At 36.5% G+C, this 23,078-nt stretch overlaps 1 protein-coding gene across 1 annotated transcript; it reads right to left on the bottom strand.

Annotated features, from left to right (window-relative positions):
- Positions 1 to 1,873: 1,873 nt before the first annotated feature.
- On the bottom strand, positions 1,874 to 22,358 carry SLC10A2 (solute carrier family 10 member 2). The gene is made up of 6 exons (XM_028526975.2): positions 21,805 to 22,358; positions 14,647 to 14,765; positions 10,596 to 10,684; positions 9,393 to 9,568; positions 6,556 to 6,713; positions 1,874 to 3,939 (listed from the first exon to the last, which is right to left on the bottom strand). Exons 1-6 carry the CDS (start codon positions 22,179 to 22,181, stop codon positions 3,812 to 3,814), a joined length of 1,047 nt encoding a protein of 348 aa, XP_028382776.1. The 5' UTR covers positions 22,182 to 22,358; the 3' UTR covers positions 1,874 to 3,811.
- Positions 22,359 to 23,078: the final 720 nt, after the last annotated feature.

A 23,078-nucleotide genomic window follows, 5' to 3' on the forward strand; every position in this document is an offset into this window, starting at 1 on the left:
AAAGAAAATAGGCTTCCAGGAAGTCCAGGAAGCTCAGGGAGTAGCAAAGAAGTTGGGCCCAAGGAAGCACACACCAAGACACATCATAATTACATTACCCATGATTAAAGATGAGAGAATCTTGCAAGCAGCAAGAAAAAGAGAGAGAGTTACCTACAAAGGAGTTCCCATTGGACTATCAGCTGATTTCTCAAAAGAAACCTTGAAGGTAAGAAAGGGCTGGAAAGAAGTATTTGAAGTCATGAAAGGCAAGGACCTACATCCAAGATTTCTCTATCAGTAAAGCTATCATTTAGAATGGGAGGGCAGATAAAGTGCTTCCCAGATAAAGTCAGTTTAAAGGAGTTCATCATCACCAAGCCCTTGTTATATAAAATGTTAAAGGAACTTATATAAGAAAAAGAAGATGATAAAAACTATGAACAGTAAAATGATAACAAACTCACAACTATCAACTACTGAACCTAAGCACAAAATAAGCAAGTACAACAGGAACAGAATCACAGAAATGAAAATCACATGGAGGGGTTATCAGTGGGGAGGGGTATGGGAGCAAATGTACAGGGAATAGGAAGCATAAATGGTAGGTACAAAATAGACAGGGGGAGGTTACTAATAATATGGGAAATGGAGAAGCCAAAGAACTTATATGTATGACCTGTAGACATGAGCTAAAGTAGGTGAATGGTGGTGGGAGTGGGGTTTGCTGAGTGGAGGGAAGAAATAAAGGGATAAAGGGATAAAGGGAAGAAATAAAGGGATAACTGCAGTAGCATACTCAATAAAATATATTTAAAAATAAAAAATAAAAGTTTGATCATAAGAAAAAAAGAAGTGGGAAAGGAAAACTCAAAGCAATTCAATTCTTTTAAGCAGGATGATTTTGGGAATGTATACATATGGAGGTTGAAGAAATAGAAATGTATTCCCTATCTGGCCTGCATAGCTTTTTGGCAACTTTAGTAAATTCTAGTAGTATCCATACTACAGTTTGAAGACTTTTGTTCTAAACTAATGTGGTTTTTTTGAAGGGATAATCTTGAGAGGCAATAGGATGTCAAATATTACAAGGAAGATAAGTTGTTTCCTGCTGTAAATGTTTCCTAGATGGAAAACTGAGTGATGTCTTTGAGTAATCAAATGAGTTTCATAACCTGAATTTCATCAAGTCTTGTTGATGAGAAATTTTAATGCACTGGCACCTTAATTGAAGTTTTTCCCTCTCTCTACTTTTTATAGAAGGTAGTGGTAGTCTTATGTAAATATACATAATACTTTTATTATTATTTTAAATCAGATATCATCATCACATTGTTTTATGTCTTTGAGCAATTCTCCCCTAGTATGGTTTTCTTGGGGACAATCATAATCTGTAGGCCTAATTATTTGAGTATTTAATTTTTTAAATTTTATCATCACCTGAGGACATTTTTTTTCCCATTGCTTTTGGAGAGAGTTTGGATAGAAGAGCGAAAAACATCAAAATGAGAAACATTGATTGGTTGCCTCCTGTACACACCTGGACTAGGGACAGCAATCAGACCCACAACCTATGTATGTGCCCTCCCTAGGAATCAAACCCACAAACTTTCGGTGACAGGACCAGGCTCCAGCCAACTGAGCCACATCAGCCAGGGCTAGAGTGTTTAATCAAGAGTTTCTTTTTAGTATTTTTCAAAGAACAATTTACTGTTTGAGAAACTTCACCTTATTTACACTCTACAATTGAATAGTAAAGAAATCTTGACAGTTGTCACAAAGACTCAAATAGACAAAACTTTACAAAAATTATTTTCATTTATTCAAGTCTTTCAAATAAAATACTCATTTAATATCATACAGAAACAATAAAATATACAATTTATTCAGCTTTTCAAAGTCATTTAAAAATGCAGAACTGTCATTTTAAAAGCTTAGCTATTTTTCTTCCCTTTAGCACATTAGGAAAAAAAGAAAACAGAAATCACAAGACACCACATCATGTAAGAAAGCCAAGTTCTTTTTCACTCACATATCTTGATCAGCAGAGAGGAAAAACCTGTTTGCTGTAGCTGCTGGCATCCAGGCCATTGACTTTGGGTGTGTGGGAATTATGATATGAATTCACAGTGTGTCTTTAGTGCACCTGTCTTGTCACCTATTTGATGAAGAAAGTATAGGAAGTATTTCACAATAGACTGAAAGTCTTCCTTTTGCACTGTTGGAATCATGTTCTTTAACTTTCCCTAATAAGAAAATGTGCACCACATTTCCCCTACTATCTTTAACAGAAGTCCCTAGTCCCTTGTAATATATTTGTCTAGTGATAGAAAAATATATGGGTATTATTAAATTGTAAATGTGAATCTTGTATAAAAAAGTATAAATGTTACAACATTGCAAAGCAGCATCCTCACACCTCTTAAAACTAAATTAAGAGTTAATATTCATATTCCTGTAATGCCAAGGTGCACCAGCAGATCTAAACTCACATTATCTAAATGCAAAAGGCCCTTTGGAGCCAAAATATTTGAAAGGGAGTCAATGAGGCAGTAAAAATGTCCAAAAGGAAAATGGAACTAAAACACTGTGAACTGAGTTATGTGCCTGCATCTTGCTGCAGAATGACGGAAATTAAATTAGACACTATAATTAAGAACCCAACATTCAGCCAGTTGTTTTCCTGTTGCCATAATACCCTGCTGCTATTGAACAAATCCACTTGCTTCTTCTTACTACACCTACTTACAGCCTTCAAGGAACTCACTTGACACTGCCCTTCCTTCTTATGGACCTAGGCATGTTCTCTTTTTTCTCAAATACTGTTTAATACTCACTTCCCCCATGGCTCTCTGACTTCATTTCTCTTATTGTTATTTACTTCTGCACAACTATTAGACTCTTGTCATGTATTTCAAGTGTGTTTCTGTTATTTGTGCTTTCCCATATATTAGCTGTTATCTCCCACTGAATTGAATTCACTCACTGGAGTAGTAGTGTTTCTTCCAATACTTCTACTGTCTTTGTGATTCTTGCCACCTCCTTGTTCCATGATACTTACTATGAGGCTTCATAGGAAACAAATAGCTGTCATATTAGCCAATGTGGACCTGCTTTATGCAGGCAAACCTTGAGAAGTTCCTCACCAGGGTTTTAAAAACACTTTGCTAAATTCAAGCCATTTTTTTTAAAGCAAAAAGTCTAGTGGGTATATAATATCAGTGATGAGTATGGTCATGATTCTAATTTGGTTACTAGATTCTATTTAGTAACTTTTCTCTTATTTTTGCTTTTGGATTATAACTTAGAGAAGTGACAATTTCTGCATTTTTGTATACAAGACATCAGATATTTGTCCATGTTACACTACAAAGTTATATAAATAGGTTCCAACATTTTCAAAATAATATGTCAATGAGACATTAATTTCAATCTTTTTAACAATTGTAAATACTGGAGAAAATTTTAATCACTATAATAATAATTCAGTGGATCTATTTTATAATACAAAAAGTCAAGTGCTCATCTCTGAGCTATGAAATTCTGGGTAAGTTCTGTCCAGGAATTCTGGCAGGTTTAGTCTGAGGTCTGAGGGTATTTATTTGGCATATTTTTAAGACACAAAAATATTTATATACATATAAACATTTGTCATATTAAAGATTTGGATCACCATCTCTGGTACCAAAACCAATGTATATATATGGATTCAATTGGAAATTAAGATTTCACTTCATTTTTTTCTACCAAATATTCCATCAAAACAAATAATTAAATATTGTTACAGCTGAAGCATATTCCTTAGAATTCTTCTTTTTTGTCCACTTGTTGTTTACTTTTCATGTGCTTGAAATCCTTCATTCACCTTATAGAGTGATGACTCGGAGACTGTTTCATTGTTTTTGCTCTCTAGAAATTCCTCATTGTTTTTTCCACAATATTTCTTATATGCCAAGTAAACTAGAAAAAATACACAAGAGGTTAAGCAAATTTTATAATAATTAGCTGCAAACTCTGAACAGTGATTGTAAGCTATGGCCCAAAAAGCAGTTTGCACATTCTGTAGGCCAGAGGCTACTTAGAGAAAGCAATCACCATTCCTAGTTCCATGAACGCTCATGGTTAGAGGAATGACTGCACTTCAGGAAGACCTAGCATACAACTGTACAGAATACTTGCTCCCATGACTTATGCAGTTGGTATTCACCAACAGCAACAGTAGCAAACATTTATTCCATACCTACCATCTCTCAGTTAATTTGCAGTCAATAATTATTGTACATGCTAAGGGGTGATATCCAGGACCTTGGTCTAATAGTCTATGTGGGAGAACTTGAGCTGGAATAGCACTCCATCTCTCCCAGCCTTTATTCATTCCTTCTCATTAGAAGGGGATGGGGCGGAGTGTGCTGCCTGATTGGTGATCATGATGCCAATCAGCATTCTCCGGTACACGGAGCTGCTAGTTTCTGGTGGTAGCTATTTCTCAGCATATTTTTGAGATCAGCTCACCTGGACAGAGTATCCTGCAAAGGGACACCAGTAGTTTATGTGTGTATATGTGTGTTGTGTGCACATCTGTAAGACAGTGGAAGTGGGCGCTATTAAGCCAATTTGGTTGCAATTTTGAGCTATATTTTCTAATTGTTTTGTCTGTAATAAAAATGCTATTTTGCTATCTAAATATCTGATTTTTTTCTATCTCTTAATTGTTTCCAAAGTTCACAGGGGGAAAGAAGGCTTTATTTATCCTCAAACTCCAGTACTTCACCCTTAAAATTGGTATAATAATATTGTCTACCTCATAGGGCAGTTGTGAACATTAAATGGGATGAAATAGTAAGGTGGCTAGCATGGCTCTGTGAGAATAGTGAGTACTCAGAAAATATTAACTATCATTATGATACACAGCTGTGAGAAACAATGTCTTTCTTCAAAGATTTTAATATGCCAAGATAAATATCTCCTTGGGCTGGTCCCTGCACTTCTAGTAATATTTTAGACTTGAAGCCACTGAATTATTGAACCTATTGAATTGAGTTTGTGGTTAATTAAAAATCCCAACATTTTTATTATAAACACTTTTGAACTAGAATGCCCTCAATTTATATGTACACTACTGATTTTATTTAACCAAACTGTTTATTGCTTTCTTTCTCTCCTTCCTTCCTCCTATTCTCCCTCCTTCCCTTTTCTTGTTCCAAAAAATATTTAGATTTCTAATCTTTTTACCAAAATGCACTTCCAAATATTATATATGCTTAATAAAGATGACTTCTTGTTTTCCAAACCAATGTGTGGATTCAATTGGAATTAAAATTTTACTGCTAAAGTTGGGAAAGGATAAGACTTATACTGATGCCTGCCTCATCATTCCTTCATTTATCCATTAATTCTTTTTGAGTTAGTTATTCAACTAGCAGATCTACTTAATTGTCCTATCAACCAGTCTACTTTCTCTGGCTTGTCTAGTAGATACATTAATTATTTGGAAAGTCTTAAGATGTACCAAATGGGTATATCTGTATCACACAAGAAAATAAAGTAATTAGGCCATGAATCCCTGTCTCCTGCATTGTTGATAAATCAGAGGAAGGCTTCCAATGGTTTCAGTGAGTCCTAAACTAGAAAGGTAAACTGTGCTTTGATAATGACATTCAAGATAGTGGTGCAGAAAGTGATTAGCACCCACAGGCAAGTTGAATACCTATTAGAGTAAAAATTTAAAACCGAGCCCAAACAAAACTCTATTTCCATGAATTTTATAACAATGTTCACATAGTTTCTGTCCTTCACCTTCACTATATAATCCAGGTTAAAATGCCATGTAACTTAAAAGAGCAGTTTCTGTATTTTTAAAAAAGTAGAATATAAAAACAGAGGTTAAACATCATGAGTCCTTGGAAAACAAAATGTAGAAAAAGGTTTCAATAAGGTAAAGGCAAACAGGTGACAGGGGCTAATGTATGAACACTATATACTACATCAAGTAAAATTAAAAATCAGGTTAGCTATCCCTAGTATTTGAAATAAAGAACATATTTGCTTCAACTGTTTCAACTATATAGGCATTTAAAAATATATGTGTACATATTCACACACACATATAGCTGTTTCCCAATATAACTTAGCCTGCTAAATATCCTTTTTATATCATTTTTTCTGATAAATATCCTATATTTATAAATCATATCAACACAATGTTTTGAAAAAAATGACCAGGTCAGGATTCCTGGAAGCATGGAGAAAGGCATACAATAATACGGTGCTACCAGGTCAGTGTGCCTCCCTAACTACTGAGGGAAAGAAAGTCAATGGAGAGAATCAATCTCCACTACTTTACACTTAAAAATAATCTTTACTAGAACCTTTTGGTAAAATTACAATAATTTCATCAGCAGTAGAGAAGTCATGATAATATTATAGGTGGCTTTTCCCACCTGTTTTTTCCACTGCCAGAAAAAGGCAATTATTTAACTCATTGCCAGAAAAAGGTTGTTAATAAAAAGCCATATTAGTAAACCTCAGATTTCTCAAAGAACATCATAATGAAATGTGATTAATATTATTCCTTACTTCCTAAGAAGATTGCTGCAAAGGTGAGCTGGAAAATGCTGTAGATGAGTGGGAAGGTGAAGACCTCATTAAGCTCCTCATAGGTGAAAGAGAGCTGGACTACAGTTGAACACAGCTGAGTGTTCTGCATCCCTGTTTCCAAAGCAATTGTTCGGCACCTGAAAGAAATGTTAAGATAATGTATGTTTTTATTTCTTGTTGTTTTGTTTTGCTTTGCTTTGTTATTGTATTACTTTAAAAGCAGATACAAGGTCTGTCTGGGAAAAGCCCAGCCATTGTTAACATAATGAGAACAGTTTGTGTGACATTGATGTAATCTGGCAGCCAAAGAGAGTGGACTGGAGTGTGCATGTGTGAATAATGACGACTAGTCAGTGGGGGTGGCAGATGAGGTTGAGTGAGCGTGTGTACTGTGTGGCCATTAAATTAAAAAATGACTGAGCTAGTAGAGCAACGAATCTGCATCAAATTTTGCATTAAGCTTGAATTTTCCTCCTTGGAAACTGGACAATTCAGAAGGCCACATCTATGAGCAACTGGTGATTGGTGGCACCAACACAACAGTGCACCTGCTTATGTATCAGGTCTTGTGCAGGGTTTTTTTGGTGAAACATCAAATTACCCAGGACTTAGCCCAGGTTTGGTGTGCTGCAACTTCTGGCTTTTCCTAAAACTAAAATCACCTTTGAAAGGGAAGATATTTCAGACCATCAATTAGATTCAGGAAAATATGAAGAAGCAGGAGATGGTGATTGGGAGAATGATGTGCAGTCACAAGATTCCTACTTTGAAGGGAACTGAGGTGTCATTGTCCTACATACAGTGTTTCTCGTATCTTCAATAAATGTCTCTATTTTTCATATTACATGGCTGGATACTTTCTGGAAAGACTTCATATAATGAGAACAAGTACATATATATAATATATGTAGGTATGTTTTTAATGTATATATGCAACATATAATTTTATTTATATAGAATAAGTATATGACTTATATAATATTATAAAAATAAATGTTTTCTCTAGATACTTACACTCATATGTACATAGGTCAATTCTTGCCCTAGTCATCTTTTATGATTGTTATGATAGATATTAAATGGATATAAAACTCTATATAAGTTAAAAAGTAATATGCAAGCAAAAGCCATGGTTGTTGTTTCCTCCTTTTTACATTAAAGAAAAAAAATAAAACCCTGTAGACTATAACATCTTTTTGTTCAGGAAAACAATGAATACCAGATGGCTTATTTTATCCCCTGAGTGGTGAAACATACCTATATCTATATATCTTCTATATCCATATGTATATATGGATATATATGCATAGAGAATATTTATTTATATTTAATATATCATATAACATTTAGTAATAAGTAATATATTTAATATAAATAGAAGTATATGTTAAAAATATATTACATTAAAAGCAGGTATATATAAATTAAAAATATATATGTAAAAGGAGCAGCTCATTTATCCTGGTGTTCCATGAATGTCAAAAGAGGTTCATTTCACTCTGTTCCATTAGAGGAAGCAGGCAAGACAGAGTATGTGTTGTTTAAAAACTTTTTTTGCCCTCAACCTAAGACATTTTTTATTGCTTTTAGACAAGAGGAAGGGGAAAAGAAAGAGAGAAAGAAACACTGATGTGAGAGAGAAACATCAATCCATTGCCTCCTGCATGTGCCCCAACTGGAGGTCAAACCCACAACCCAGGTATGTGCCCCAATGAACCCACAAACCTTCAGTTTATGGGGAAACACTCCTACCAACTGAGTCACAACAGTTATGGCTAATTTTGTTTCCAATCATTAAATCTTGATAGGAAAAATCTTCAAGACAGTTGTTCCAGCCCTTATTCTACAGAACAGCAAAGTCAAAAAAAGAATAAGTGCCTGGCCCAAGGTCTCACAGTTGGTGAGTGGTCAGTCAGAGTGCAAACCCAGTTGACGAGACTCATGTCGCACTCTTTCCACTGTTTACGGCTCCTCATCTCTTTCCCAGCCTCACCTACGTACTGGCACTTTCCTCTGCCTATTGACTTAGATGGGTTAGTCAGAGGGGAAATGTTTTTGCTCAATATCAAAGCCATAAATGATAAACCCCATTCTAATAGCACCTTTGGATAATGTGTTCATCCTGTTGCTGGCTGTAAAAACCCTCATGTATTATAAGGCCAAGCTCTGGGCTTTTGTTAATGTTACTTTGCTTGGAGAATAAAGACAAAGACAGTGGAAGAGCTCAACCTGCATTATATAGGGTGTGGTCCAAAAGAATTTCAGGAAAAGAGAGACGATATTTTCTTTCTGGGAGACTTACATAATCTAGGGGAAAATGACATTTAGAAATAGGGTAAATGTTATTACAGTTGGAAGATTTTGAATTTGTCATCAGTATTTATTTATAGTTGTTACGAGTTGAATTGTATCCTACCAGATGCGATCTTACTTAGAAATAGGGTCATTGCAGATATAATTAGTTAAGATAAGGTGATTAGAGTACATCCTAATCCACCATGACTGGTGTCTTTATAAAAGGGAGAAATTTGGATTTAGAGACACACATTGAAGGAAGACAATGTGAAGAGAAATGGGAGAAGATGGTAAACTACAAGACAAGGAGAAAGGCCTGGGACAGTTTCTCCCTCACATCCCTCAGAAACTAGTGCTGCTACACACTGGTTTTGGACTTCTAGCCTCCGTAACTGTAAGACAATAAATTTCTGTTGTATAGGTGAACCTAGTTGGGATACTTTGTTACAGCAGCACTAGCAAAGTGATACAATAGCTATTACAGAAAAAAATTCCCAGTCAGTTTTATCAAAATACCATACCTGTGCCAGGGCTGACCAGCTATCCTAGCCAGAAAAAACCCTAGGGAGTACCCAGCCACAGGAAATATTGTTCCTACAATCCACAATTTAGGAGCTATGATCCAGGCAGCTTGGTACAGTATTCCTCCAACCACAGCTATGAGCACAATAAGGACTCCACCTGTGATGGACCCAATCTGGAAGAAAAACAAAAACAAACCCAACAACTGTGATAGTGAAGTTTCCTCTTAGTATATTCCTTATCTGATGGCCATGGTCAGCCCACAAGAAACACATGCTTGTCTCATGTCCTAATTTTTAGGAAAATAACAGGACATATAACCTCCATGTTAGAGTAGCCTGAAGAAGATATTCTAGCTTGCAAATTATTCCTGTCAGAGAGGAAGAAACCCCACTCAGTAAAACCTAGAAGACCTGGCTCCCAGATTCCACATCTGTTCTCCCTGTTTTGATAAATCTTGAAACCTCTCTGAATCTTCTTGATCTATAATTGAAGATAAAATCTTGTCCTGGCCACCTTTTATGATTGTTATCATAATGAGAAAATGGATGTAAAACTCTATAAAAACTGCAAAAAATCCACTGCTGTTATTGTTTTCCCCCTTTCACATTAAAAAAATTAGATTTTTGAACTTTTTTTTGTCCAGAGAATACCAACCAAGTCCTTCCCCCCAATCAGCGGAATATGACTATGTCTCTATGTTTATATATCTGTGTCATTGATGTTTATAGTATCTTTACCATATTTGTATTATCTAGCTAGAGTATAGTTAATGAAGTGAAATGAATGGTTACAGATTATTACATGTATCACCTACTAATTACCTGGTACTGAACTAACCATATAGATACAGGGATAAGAAAGATATGATCTATTTTTAAGACCATTGTGGAGATGTATTTTATAATACAAACCCATATAAGAGAGATAAAAGTAAAATGCTATGGGAGAACAGAGTAGAGTAAAACCAAGATGTGATGTGTGAGTTGGGCATCTCAAAGGGTAAATAGAAATTTTTCCTGTAGTTGGAGTAAGGAAGGGCATCCTGCAAGAGTGGGCTGCATGTCTAACAACTTAATGTAACACTCCCTCCCGAATTAGATTTATGCTATGATAAGAAAACCAATGTAGTAGCTGGAAAGACCTATTCAACTCAAACTGTGGTGCATTTGACTGTGCAGCCTATGACATGGGTCACTTACCTTAAGTATGATCTTGGCCTTCTGGGGCCATTTGTGATTAACAAACATTCCAATGGAAACAGGAACAACAAGAGCAACCAAAGATGTACCTAAAATTGACAGAAGAGCAATTTGATCAATAGGACACAGCACAAGTAAAGAGGAAAACGAAAGAGTAAACAGCCTGAAGAAAGGTTTAGGTAATGTATCAGTCCTTCTCAGATACACAAAACAGAATAAAAATAAACAAACTCTCCTTTTTTATCCACATCAGTAAAAAATTAATATTATTGGAAAGAATTAATAATATTGATATAAATCCTTTCCCTAAATCCTAGGTTAATTTTTTAGGGTTTCCTATACTGCCAATCATTATATTTTAGTTTCAGTGTGTCAGAATCTTGACTTAGTTTGTGTTTGGATCTTTATATTCTGGGAAAATACTTTGTTCAAAGTGTATGTGTGTGTGTTTTCTTGGAGAGACATAGATAATATTTTATATCTGTTTGTTATTTCATGGTGTAGTAGTAAAAGAAAAAGTTTGAACTTCTCCAGACTTTTGGTGGGCTAATCACTTCTAGTTAAGACTGACTCAAATCTAAAGCAGAGATGTGAGAGAATAGGTCCAAAAGCATGCTTTACAGTTTCTGCAAGATAATATATTTGGTAATGTCTCAAGTAATTATAATCCTTTGCAAGAATGTGCTCACCCAGCCAGGTAAAAGGGTCATGCTTCAGTTTCATCTTACTAAATTTACTGGTGTTCTTGTGCGATATGGTTTGTTTCTCCGTATTGAACACTTATTTGTCCAATAGCTGCTCATGGGCCATTTTTTTATCATTCTTTTAAATCAATACGAGAAAGTGAAATTGAATAATGAAATTCTGAAAGCACATGTTGTTTAGTATTAGAGCAGATTGAACTAGGACTGGAAAACAGATTCTAGAATCCAAGTCTGTAATATTGAATTTAAAATAAATATACTAGTGATAAAAACACATATTTTTGTAGCCTTCTGGTGGCTAACGGTACCAATAGCAAGACAAAAAAAAAAGATGGTGAAGAGCCATCAGGAGAAAATGGTGGAATAATGGATATGTAGAAAGTCGTTTATAGATATACCGACTGGTAAGAGCCCTCAGAAAAATCTCCATTGAGTATCCTTACATCCTGATACTTTGGGAGGAAACTTCCTCCTCTGGGTCCCCAGACTATTCCCTAAATTGTGTGAAGTGATTGTACTGTGGTAGCTTAAATCTAGGTGCAAATACTGTGCATGAAATATGTGTGGTTAGGTTTTGGTAATATATTTTTAATGTGTTAGATCTGTGAAAAAGCAGCCCACTCCCATGTTTGGCTGCTCTAAGAGGCTTTATCTCTTTGGGACAACCCAAGGCTACTGAATAAATAGGCCAGCAGGACCACCTGCCGACATCCATGGCAGATTTCCTCTCCTTACCAAATGAAGCCAGACAAAATTTTTCCAGGACTTCAAGTTGACTGGAAAAGACACTCTTTATCCTTCACACTTAGAGTGTGTGGTTCCTGCCTAGAGGGTGAGTTGTTCTAACTCTTTACTCCCCAGTGCGCTAGAGATCCTGCTTTTTTCTTGCCTCAGGCTCTGTTTGTTTTTCTTATTCTTCATAAGTTTGTGTTTTCTGTCAAATGCTTATCTACTTATCTGTTTATAGTTATACTATTTGAATCATAACTTGGTATTTAATCAAGTTTACACAGCAGATAATAAGGAGGAAAGAAAGGTAGAAGAAGAAAAGAGAATGAAAGAGAATGGTGAATGGAGTCATGTGGTAGAACTTGTAGCCAGGTGATCTTGGAGCTGAACCTTATTCAAAAACTGTGAGAACTATGCAGATTTATTAAGCCCTCTGAGCCTTGGTTTCCCTGTTTGTGAAATTCGTAAAATTATGTTTCTCTTACAGTGTTATGAGAACTAAGTGGAGAAATAGATATACAGTTTGTGGTACTAGATACTCTCAAATGTAGGGCAAAGAGTAGTAGAACAGCCCTGGATGGTGTAGCTCAGTGGATTGAATATGGGCTGTGAATCAAAGGGTTGCCAGTCCAATTCCCAGTCAGGGCATATGCCTGGGTTGTGAGGCAGGTCCCCAGTGGGGGCCATGTGAGAGGTAGCCACACATTGACATTTCTCTCCCTCTCTGTCCCCATCCCTTCCCCTCTCTCTAAAAATAAATAATAAAATCTTAAAAAAAAGAGTAGAACTACTTGTTGCAGTGGGTTTTCAGTGGGACCAGCTGTAAATCTGCCTCCTCCTCCACCCAGATGTCATCATCTGAAAATGCTCAATGGTGTTTATTGAATCCTCAGAGCATGGTGAGCACTTGTGTAGAACCTATGCCAAACAGTCCTGCCCACAGAGCAGAGTAGAGCAGACTGGGGGCTAATTCCAGCTCCCTGGTCATCTTGGACAAATTAAAAAGTTACCTTGAACTTCAATTTCTTCATCTAAAAAGTAGTGATGACTTCTTTTGAAGAATTTAAATTGTTTGCTTTATACATTAAAGGGTTAAGAAACCAATAGCAAGAAGGTTAGGTTGGAAAGAGGCTTAGGCAGAATGGAGAGTAAGTTGAATTAATACTTTGTTTTTCAAGCTCTCATTTAAATGTTTTTTTATCTTTTAAAAAAACATAGAGTAATATAGAATTAAAGCTCTTCATTCCACAGACAAGTTCTTTGAGAGGCCTGCAATCTATAACACTCAAGCAAACTACATTTCTTAACCCTAAGGAAGGTGTTGCCCAACGCAACAGGGAAAGAGCTCAGCAGCATGAGCATAGGTAGGTGGTTATGCAGGTCATCCTAAAACCTAAAACCTGTTTGCAGTGGGAGATCATGTCTGATATGGAGGGGTTCCCAAAGTCAGTAGAAGGGCCTTGACCAGGGAAATCCCATACTGAACATTGTGTGTCAAGGAGGACCACTTAAAAATTTCTAATTAATAATTAATTAATTAAATTATGGGGGGTCTGATGGCATGGGGAGAGAGAAGGGATTTTTTGAAAATATTGCAGTATAGTTGTCCACAGTTAGTATTTCCAAAGTAAGGGATTTTTAGGTGTCATCCATTCCAGCTTCCCATGTCAATAGAAATGCCTTTTACAAACATCCTGCTGAGTAATTATTTAGCCTTTGCTTTAATGCTCCTTTCAATGGGACACCTATATACCTCTTTGAGGCAGCTCATCAGGGTGACATTTGTCTCCAAGGTCAGCTGAAAACAGACTACTTATCATGTAATGTATCTAGTAACTGGTACTGATGTACTGTTTTCCCTACATCTCATTCTTGATATGATAGTTCTATGGGAAATGTCTGCTTTTGATAGACTAGGAACCATCTTTTTCTTGACACCATGTTACACTAACAACTTAGTCTTCCGCCATCATTTATTGTTCCAGAAATAGAAAAGAGCTCCTTTGGGGTTAGGGTGAATATCTGGGAGTTGAAATGAGTGGAGGCAGAGATATAACTAGCAAATTTGATTTCCTGGGCATCAGTGCCAGACTGTGCCAGTAAATCAACTTTGGAATCAAGATGTGGCTCACAGCTAAATGTTAAAAACAATATGTTTTATATAGTAGTTTCCCATTGCTACATTTGTGATTGCTTACTGGGTGCCCTATATTTAAATCATTGGTGAAATGTTTTTTGTATTTCTTCAGGCTAAGTGTCTGGGAGAAAATTCTTGTTCTTATGAACTAGTTGCATTGTGGGTTAATGGAAATATAGCAACTTGTCTTCCTAAGGCCCAGACAGCTGTGCCAGGGGACCCTTTAAGTTGGCCCAACTCCTTGATGATTTCAATGGAGGGAAAAACAGGCTCTCTCGTGGTGTCAAGATTTGGAATTCAGATTCTGCCAACTCAAATTCAAATGCAGGATTCACTTGTAATGAAATCCTAATTGGGCACAAACTGCTGCTGGTGCAAGAGATAAATACTAGCTGGGTCTAAGCATGGCCTGAGAATGTAGCCAGGGATAGGCAGAGAGTAGAATAACAATATTCAGAAATCTTGCAGAGGAATGACTTACCTATGGTATTATAGGGAATTATGATCGTCCCAGAGTCGACCCACATTTTGGTATAGATTAAGAGGCACAGTGGCATCATTCCCAGGGCCAGCAGTGTGGAGCATGTAGTCATGCTGACGCTGAAAAGAAACAGGTAGGTTGATATGTCCACCTGAGTTTTCCAGGGGAGAAGTTGTTTCATTTTCCAATTCATGATTAGAAAGTCCTACAAAAAACTGTCTCAACTAGCAGCACCATCTAGTCTGATGGATAGAAATATACATGCACCCCAGTTTGTGCAGGGTTCAGCCTTGGGCAAAATGGTGAGATCTGTATTTGGTATCTTCCTATTCTGTCTTGTGCCATCCCTTCCTCCCTGTTGGTTCTCAACAAATAGAGAATATATTTAATGGCCATTTAAACTCATTATTAAACAAGATCAATTGTGCTTGGACATGCCTGCCTTTGAACCTTCAATGAGAGAACAGTAAACAGATTTGTACACAAGAAACATCAGGGGTTTCACAATGTCCGTCTATGCTGGGATGAGATGGGCCTCCCTGGGTCCTTAGAGGAGAATTCATGTCCAAGAGAGGAGACTTCGGTGTATTTCCTTAAAGAGACAAATTATTGACCCAAATGCTCATATCTTGAGAAAAGAAGAGAGGCTGACTCACCCCAAAACAAAGAAAACATACAAGTAGATAAGGTAGTCCTGGATTCTATTTCTGCTAAGAAATTACCAAGTGTGTAGTCAGAAGAACCAGGGTCTGGTACATTTCTGCCAACAGCATCTATGTTTTAGTGATGGACCTGGTTAAGTGAGTGGATTTTGACTTTTGACATGGGAAGATTAATATGGAATGGTGTTATTTTCTATATTGTGACAGTAGATGGAAGAGAAGTTTTTGGGTAATGAATCTTCCTGCTCCCATTCAAGTACCCTGCATACAAGGGTACATTCTTTGCTCAGAGACCAGAGCCTTAAAATAATTAGGCCAGACATTAAGGCACTCCCTGGGTTGGAAGCAGGCATGGCCACTTACTATGTGACTTTGGTTATTTTACTTCAATTTACTTCTCTTTGCCCATTTTCTCATCTGTAATATGAAGATCATAATCACTGCCACCTCATAGACTATGAGGACTGACTGAACCAGTGAGTCCAGTACTTACAATGATGCAAGGTGCTCATTAAAAGCTAGCTGATGTTATCATATATCTGGCCATAATGCATGCTATATTGCAGCATAATTCCAAATCAGGAAATTCAAGAATTTTTTCTGGTAGTCTCTTTCTCTAATAGCTATAGCATTGAGACTAGCAGAGTAATTTTGTAAAGGTATTATACATAAACTTGCAGGAAGATGGAAGTGATGTGCACCACCTGCCTCCTCCCCAAGAAATAACAACAAAACAACTACCTTACACGATGCTAAGGAAAACAACTGCAGGTAAAAAATTTCATTTCAATGCATCCAACTTAGAAAAGTTTTGGCAAAATAAAGGACATGAACAGTGTTTATCAGGGGGCTTAACTTCCCTAATAATCACTTTTTAAATAAAAAACCAGGAATGACCTCACTTAAAATGTGTTTTAAACAATTTAGGAAAAAATACTTGTCTTAGTAGAGCTAAAGCAGTGTAACAACAATCAATGCTAGAGTATATGTAAACCACTTCTAAGAAGTTCAGTTGATTATGGTGACAGGCTAACTTAATTTATATGCAAAATAAAATGCTAAGGCAGTGTTCTACGGCACAGTAAAGTAATTTCTTATAAATTATACTTTGTTCTACTTACAATTACAGTATGGGGTTTGCTAAAGATGTTCCCCTCCTTACCTTTCTTACTTTCTATGCCATTCTCTTTTTTAATCTTTTATTTTTTAAAATAAATGAGAATAGATTTCAAGTTATCCTATAATTAGCCCTGGCTGGTGTAGCTCAGTGGATTGAGCTCGGGCTGCGAACCAAAGGGTAGCTAGTTCAATTCCCAGTCAGGTCACATGCCTGGGTTGCAGGTCAGGTCCCCAGTGGGGGCCATGTGAGAAGCAATCACACACTGATGTTTCTCTCCCTCTCTTTCTCCCTCCCTTCCCCTCTTTCTAAAAATAAATAAAATCTTTTTTTAAAATAAAGTTATCCCATAATTAAATTACTTTTAGTCCAGAGTGCCCTATAGGTTTTCTTGAGTGGAGATGAGAAAGTGGTGATGGAGGAAGGCAGTATTCATTACCTGGATCATAGTGAAGAGAAGCCTGAGAATTTTTTTGCTTTAAACTATGAGAAAAATTTTAGAAGGAATTCTGTTTTTCTCCTTTGTTTTTATTTGAAATTTCCTTATGAAAGCTTCAATTCTGAGTTATTGCTAAGACAATTTATGAAGTAGTATTATGGTTTTGAGTTTGGCAAGAGCAGTTTTTTAAAAGCCACAGGAAGGATAAGACAGGAGCTGGAAAAGGAATAGTTTAGCTTTCATGGACATCTTGACAGTGAGGTGCTGCTAGGAGGCAAGAGAAACGGTGACTGGAAGTCAATGTTTGAAATAATAAAAGAGAACACCATCAAACCACTCAAAATTAGTTGAAAATTCACAGATAAATAATTTTAAGAAGCAATGTTGGCGAGCTCATTAGTAAATGAAAAAATCATTTTATATGAAAGAAATTTGAAGTCCTATAAAGAGCATAGTTGCCAGTAATAAAATACCACTATGAATTTATATTAAAATGAGAGAAAATGTAAGGGAAAAAAAAGCTCTTGTCTTTAATTCTTGGCTCTAGGTCTATTTACTACCAGAAAAAATTACTTTACCTTTTGGAAATAAAAGCAATGAATGACAATTCAGTGAATGATGGGGAATTTGGTGAAGTCAGTGATAAGTAATGCAAAAGATTTTAATCATACTAAAAATGAAACACCAAGTTTAAATATTAAAAGGAGTGTGTATAGGTGATGCTAGAAAGTGTATATGTGGTAGAAAAATAATGCTGAAGAAAGGATAAGAGTCTGGACAGAGACAAATGGACAGGTCTGGATTCGAGTTCTGATTCTGATGGGACTGACTCTGTGACCTTGGTCAAGGTTATGAACCTTAATTTTATCATCTATGACATGCCTTAGATAATAGTACTGACCTCAGAGGATTATTGTGGGGATTAAATACACCAATACATTTAGAGTACTTACACTGTATGTGCTCAGTAAGTATTAGCTAGTAAAATAAAAATAGATGCTACATGAGAGAAACAAAATGTGGTTACTCTGAGGAAAAAGAAAAAAATCAAAGTGTCGGGTTAGTTCTTGGAGAGGAGCTGACATTTATGTGGTTGAAATGTGAAGGATTGCTTTAAATTTGTGATAAACTAAGGAGTCAGGGATTTTGAACAACTACAACAACAGGAAGCTGAACAATGTAACAATAGATATGGTAGGAATATCTAGAAACTATTGACTATAGAAAATAATAAAAGGCAGTGTAGAAAGTGCACAGAAGTGGAAAAATTGGGGGAAACTGAAGAAAGGATATGAACTTGAGAAGGAAAAGTTCTTGTGTGGTATGGCTGATGTCATTGCTAAGAAAGGAAAGATTCAAAAATGGGGAATCTCTGAGGGTAAAGCAGACACAAGAAGGTGGGATGTCTCTGTGTCCCCTGAACTATGGACCTAGGACTCAGCAGATACACCTGAAAATGTCACTTTTATTTTTCCCTGCAACAATTTCTGCATAAGGTGCCCATTGTACAGGTAGAATAGGTGAAAGTACCTGTACACTGATCAGATGGAACTTTCTAGGCTAGAGAGGAGCTGCAATATCACCTGCTATATTTCAATGAGCAAGGATCCAATGAGCGAGGTCTGTTATTTCATTTGTGTGTGTGTGTGTATGTTTTGTTGTTGTTGTTGTATGTGTGGTTCCTTCCTTCCTTCCTCTCTTCCTTCTTCTCCCCCCCAGCCTTCACTAGAGATTTCAACATGCAATGGTTTCCCAGGTTTGGAAGAGGTGATGGGGTGAGGAAAAGATTATTTTGTTTTGTCTCCCAGGAACCATATCTGGGAAAGTTAAAGCCAGGTACAGTTGTTTTTCTGGCACTGTGTTAGGGTTAGGGTATCTGTTCAACTAGTTATATGTGTTGCTATAAACAGTCATATGACTGCCATTACTAGAGTTTAAGTGGAAATGAAGAAGGTAAAGTTCCAAGAAGATAAAATTAGAAATACAGATGGTAGATAGTACTGTATCTAAATAAATTATCAGGAGACTTTAGTTATCTAGTGCTCACTTTAGAAGAATTAAAGTGTTGGAAAACTGTTTCCCAATAGCAGACATATTACTCTCTTAATTGGATTTAAAGAAATAATTGAAGAGTTTTCCCCTAACATATGCAATGTATAATGCCATCATCTTACATGACAACATAACTTAACCTCTTTGTAATGATTATGGGTCATCGTGATAAACATTATTAGCTCTGCTAAAATATATGTCTTGTGGGTGATTGTATTTGTTCCTAAGTAAGAAATGCAGAGACTACTACTGTGCTTGTTGAGTTATCCTCTTTGCTCTGGAGGTGCTTTGTTTTTTTTCTCTTAAGATCAAACTTTCAGGGCCATTTGCTGCTGTGGGACTCAGGCTTGCCTCTTTAGCTTTCCCTCCCCACTCCATGTTTCTCATCCTCTGGGCTGGGAAATAGCACCATAGAGTGTTAGAATTAGGAGAGTAATTAGGTCCTGTGTAAGGAAAGTTTATGAGATTAAGTAGAATTTATTTTGGGTATGCAATGTCTTCTACTGGGTCTTGTTTGAGGTCTAGATAGATGAAATTGCTAGAGAGGTTACTATTGGACTGGAGACATATTGGTGTTATTTTGGAGACAAAGGGGATCTGTGGGGTGCACACTTTCTAGAATGAAAATTAAAATTTGCCATGCCATGCCTCCTGTTATACGGCTTATTTTGTCTTGCTGAAGGATACATTTTCAAATTCTGCTTTTGGTTCTTATTTCTTAATATTATTGTTTCTTACAGGAATTGTTATAAAGTGTAGAGAAGATTATACAATCACCTCAAGAGAACTAAGATTTCCTTAAAACCACAGAAAAGTGTAAGTTGGAGCTTTAAATTTAGGGTGTTGCAGTTTTGGCCACTAGAAAAGAACCTGTTTCAAGAGCCAAACAACCCAGTATCACATATACCTTTCTATCTTACAAAATAACTACATGCGTGGCATTATGTTGAAGTAGAAGACCCTTTAATTTTGTTAAAAAGTTACAAGTATAGCTGACCCTTGAATACCTATTAGGTTTAGGGGCACAGATTCCATACCCCACTGTACAGGAGAAAATCCATGTGTCACTTTTGACTTCCTGAAAAGGCTTACTAATAATTGGAAGCTGTCTACTCTTGACCAGGACTCTCACCAATAGCATACTCAATTAACATATATTTTGTATGTTATATGTATTATATATTGTATCTTTACAACAAAGTAAGCTAAAGAAAAGATAGTATTAAGAAAATCATAAAAAGCCCTGGCTGGTGTGGTTCAGTGGGTTGAGCACTAGCCTGTAAACCAAAAGGTCGCTGGTTTGATGTCCAGTCAGAGCACATGCCTGGATTACAGTCTAGGTCCCTGGTTTGGGGTAGAGACAACCAATTGATGTTTCTCTCCCTCTCTTTCTCCCTTCCTTTCCCTTTTTCTAAAAATAAACAAATAAAATCTAAAAAAAGAGAAAATCATAAAGAAGAGAAAATACATTTACAGTATTTATTGAAAAAAATCCACATGTAAGTGGACCTGCACAGTTCAAACCCATATTACTCAAGGGTGAATGAGTGTTATGTCAAAGCTGTTTAGTGGAAATCAAAGTCCCATATTCAATTTAGTTTACTTCCATCAACGAGCTTTTAGAATTCTCAACTCTGTATGCCCATACACAGGTCAAACCAAGTTAAAGTCTAAAAAGACCTTATTGGTATATGGTGGTTCATAAATTAACTAAATCTGAACAGCACTTGCCATCCTTTGTTCTTTACAGGACTTTCCTTAGGGGAAAAATCTATTGTAAGGAAGATACAGTATTTTCTTATGTGAAAAATATGTACTGTGAAGGTATATAATTTCCATGGTTTTTCTAAAACTCATGGTGAAATTAGCACCAGCTATGTGGTGTCTGCCTCCCAATCACTCACTAGGCACTGGATCAACCTGGAATACTTTACATTTTGCAATGGTTACATTTCTATACTTTGAGCTTCTTTCTTCCTAGTATAGGATCTGGTGGTTAAGCTGATTGCCAGGTATACAGTGTTTAATGAGCACATACTACATATACACCTGACTTGTTTGCAGAAATTCATACTTGTTACAGGAAAATAGGAATTGTGAGGTAAGAAAAAAGACGTTTGTGTATTAAATGTATTAAATGACTTCCAGCATTAAAATTCTCAGACTTATCATATTAATGCTTGTCGTATTTCCATTACTTTTTTTTCCCTAGTGCTAGTTCAGCCTAACGTAGGATGAATTGGGAAAATATTGCAATGTAGCTTATTCTCTGGCAAGAAGAGAAACAATTTTCTGTTTATTTTATGGTGAGGTAAGCATAATTTTAAAAAGAAGCTGTTGTAGTTTTTTTCTTTTAATACCAGTAGAAGAGAAACAAATGTACAAATTATTTCTTAGTCTGTATGCCAAGAAAAAACTCATCCAAAGAACTAGCTGTTTTTGGTGGAGTTGACTGTATCATCATAGGTTCTAATGTTTAATGAACAATTCTATTTCATAATTGCACTCAGAGTAACTCACCACCACACAGTAGTTGTTTTTTTCTTTCCAATACCAGAGAGGAAAACTTCCTGAACTGTAGCTTATGGGGCTTGGAAAAGATTTTTTTTTTTAACTTTGAATCTTTCCCAAAGATAAACATCAGTTATCCAGTTCCCTTCCAACTTAATTAGATTAAAAAAACACACACAAACAGAAAATGTAATCCACAAATTCTAATATATAATCTCAGCTATGCAAGATGGTGAGTAAATGCATTTATTCCCTTCTGTTTAAATTCCCAGTTGTAGCCTCATTCAGTGGCAGAACAGATAGATGTTCATAATGCGATAGGCTTCTGAAAGATTAATTCAAAGTGATAGCAGTATAGGAAGATTTAGATATCTTACCTCAGGTCCATGTCGCCATCAACCCAATAGGCCAAAATATTGGATGCAGTTCCTCCAGGACAGCATCCCATGATCAGCACCACTACGGCCTGGATGGGAAGGATGTCAAAGGCCACCGACAGGATGAATCCCACAAGGGGCATGATTCCAAACTGACAGAGGAAGCCAATGCATATGCCCCATGGCCGCTTTACGTGCCCCAGGAATTTCTTAATGTCCACATTGCAACCCATGGAGAACATCACCATAGCCAGTAGAATGGTCAAGACGGTACTCAGGACCGAACTTAGAATGGTGTTGAAATTGCTGACAGGCACCACACAGGATGAACCATTGCAAATTGTTGCAGTGGCCAAACAGCTTGTTGAGTTATTCATTGCTGGCTTTTGGCTCAAATGGTCACAGAAATCCACAGAAGCACCAATCTTCCACTTGCCACTAGGTAAGTAGTGCCTACTGCAGTCACGTCAAACTTTTAAACCCTTTCTAAACCTGTCATTTGGTGTCTCTTTCAAAAGCCACCTCAGAGAGGCAATAAAAAACAATAAATGCTAGTATGTCAGTTTCGAGAGGTAACATTACAACACAGTACATATTATGAATCATAAAAATCCTGCCAAATTATTGGTCCAGACAGAGAATTATAATTAATCATTTATTGACATGGTAATGAACCATGCCATATAAAAAGATCTGTTAATGTTTAATGCTGGGAAAGTTTGTTAAATAATTTCAGTTAAACAATACTCAGCTATTACAGAATATTGAGAATATTAGAGAGGTTAAGCCATAGGAAATCATATTATTCACTCATCTCCTTTAAGTTAAGGGTGGGGGGGGGGGTGGTCCTGAAAAGTCAAGTACCCTGTGGAAAGGTACATTGCAAAATTGTGTCAGACCCTGAACTGAAACCTCCAATTTCCTCCTCCAGTAGTTTTTTTACTGTATCAATACTATTGGTTTGTAGTATTCATAAAGTGTATGTAAGTTGGAGAAATAGGTGGGAGGATAGAATGTTTTCATACAGTCTGATGGGAGGGCAGCTGACTAGGAGAGCCACCCTCAATTCCTCACATACCCAATTATGTATGAGTTGCCATAGTAACACAGTGCTTTATAGATGGTGACAACACAATTATTTAGAGGGATGAACCTCAAGAGGATTAGGTCAAAGTGACAAGTGCTCTTTGTGCTTGGAGTCAGGTATTGAAATTAGAAATTTCTTTTTGGAAAGGCGAGGCAGTTGGAGGTTACAAGGGAAGTTGATTTTTGTA

The sequence above is a fragment of the Phyllostomus discolor genome, chromosome 11, assembly GCF_004126475.2.
Source record: "Phyllostomus discolor isolate MPI-MPIP mPhyDis1 chromosome 11, mPhyDis1.pri.v3, whole genome shotgun sequence".
In the NCBI taxonomy this organism is placed as follows: Eukaryota; Metazoa; Chordata; class Mammalia; order Chiroptera; family Phyllostomidae; genus Phyllostomus; species Phyllostomus discolor.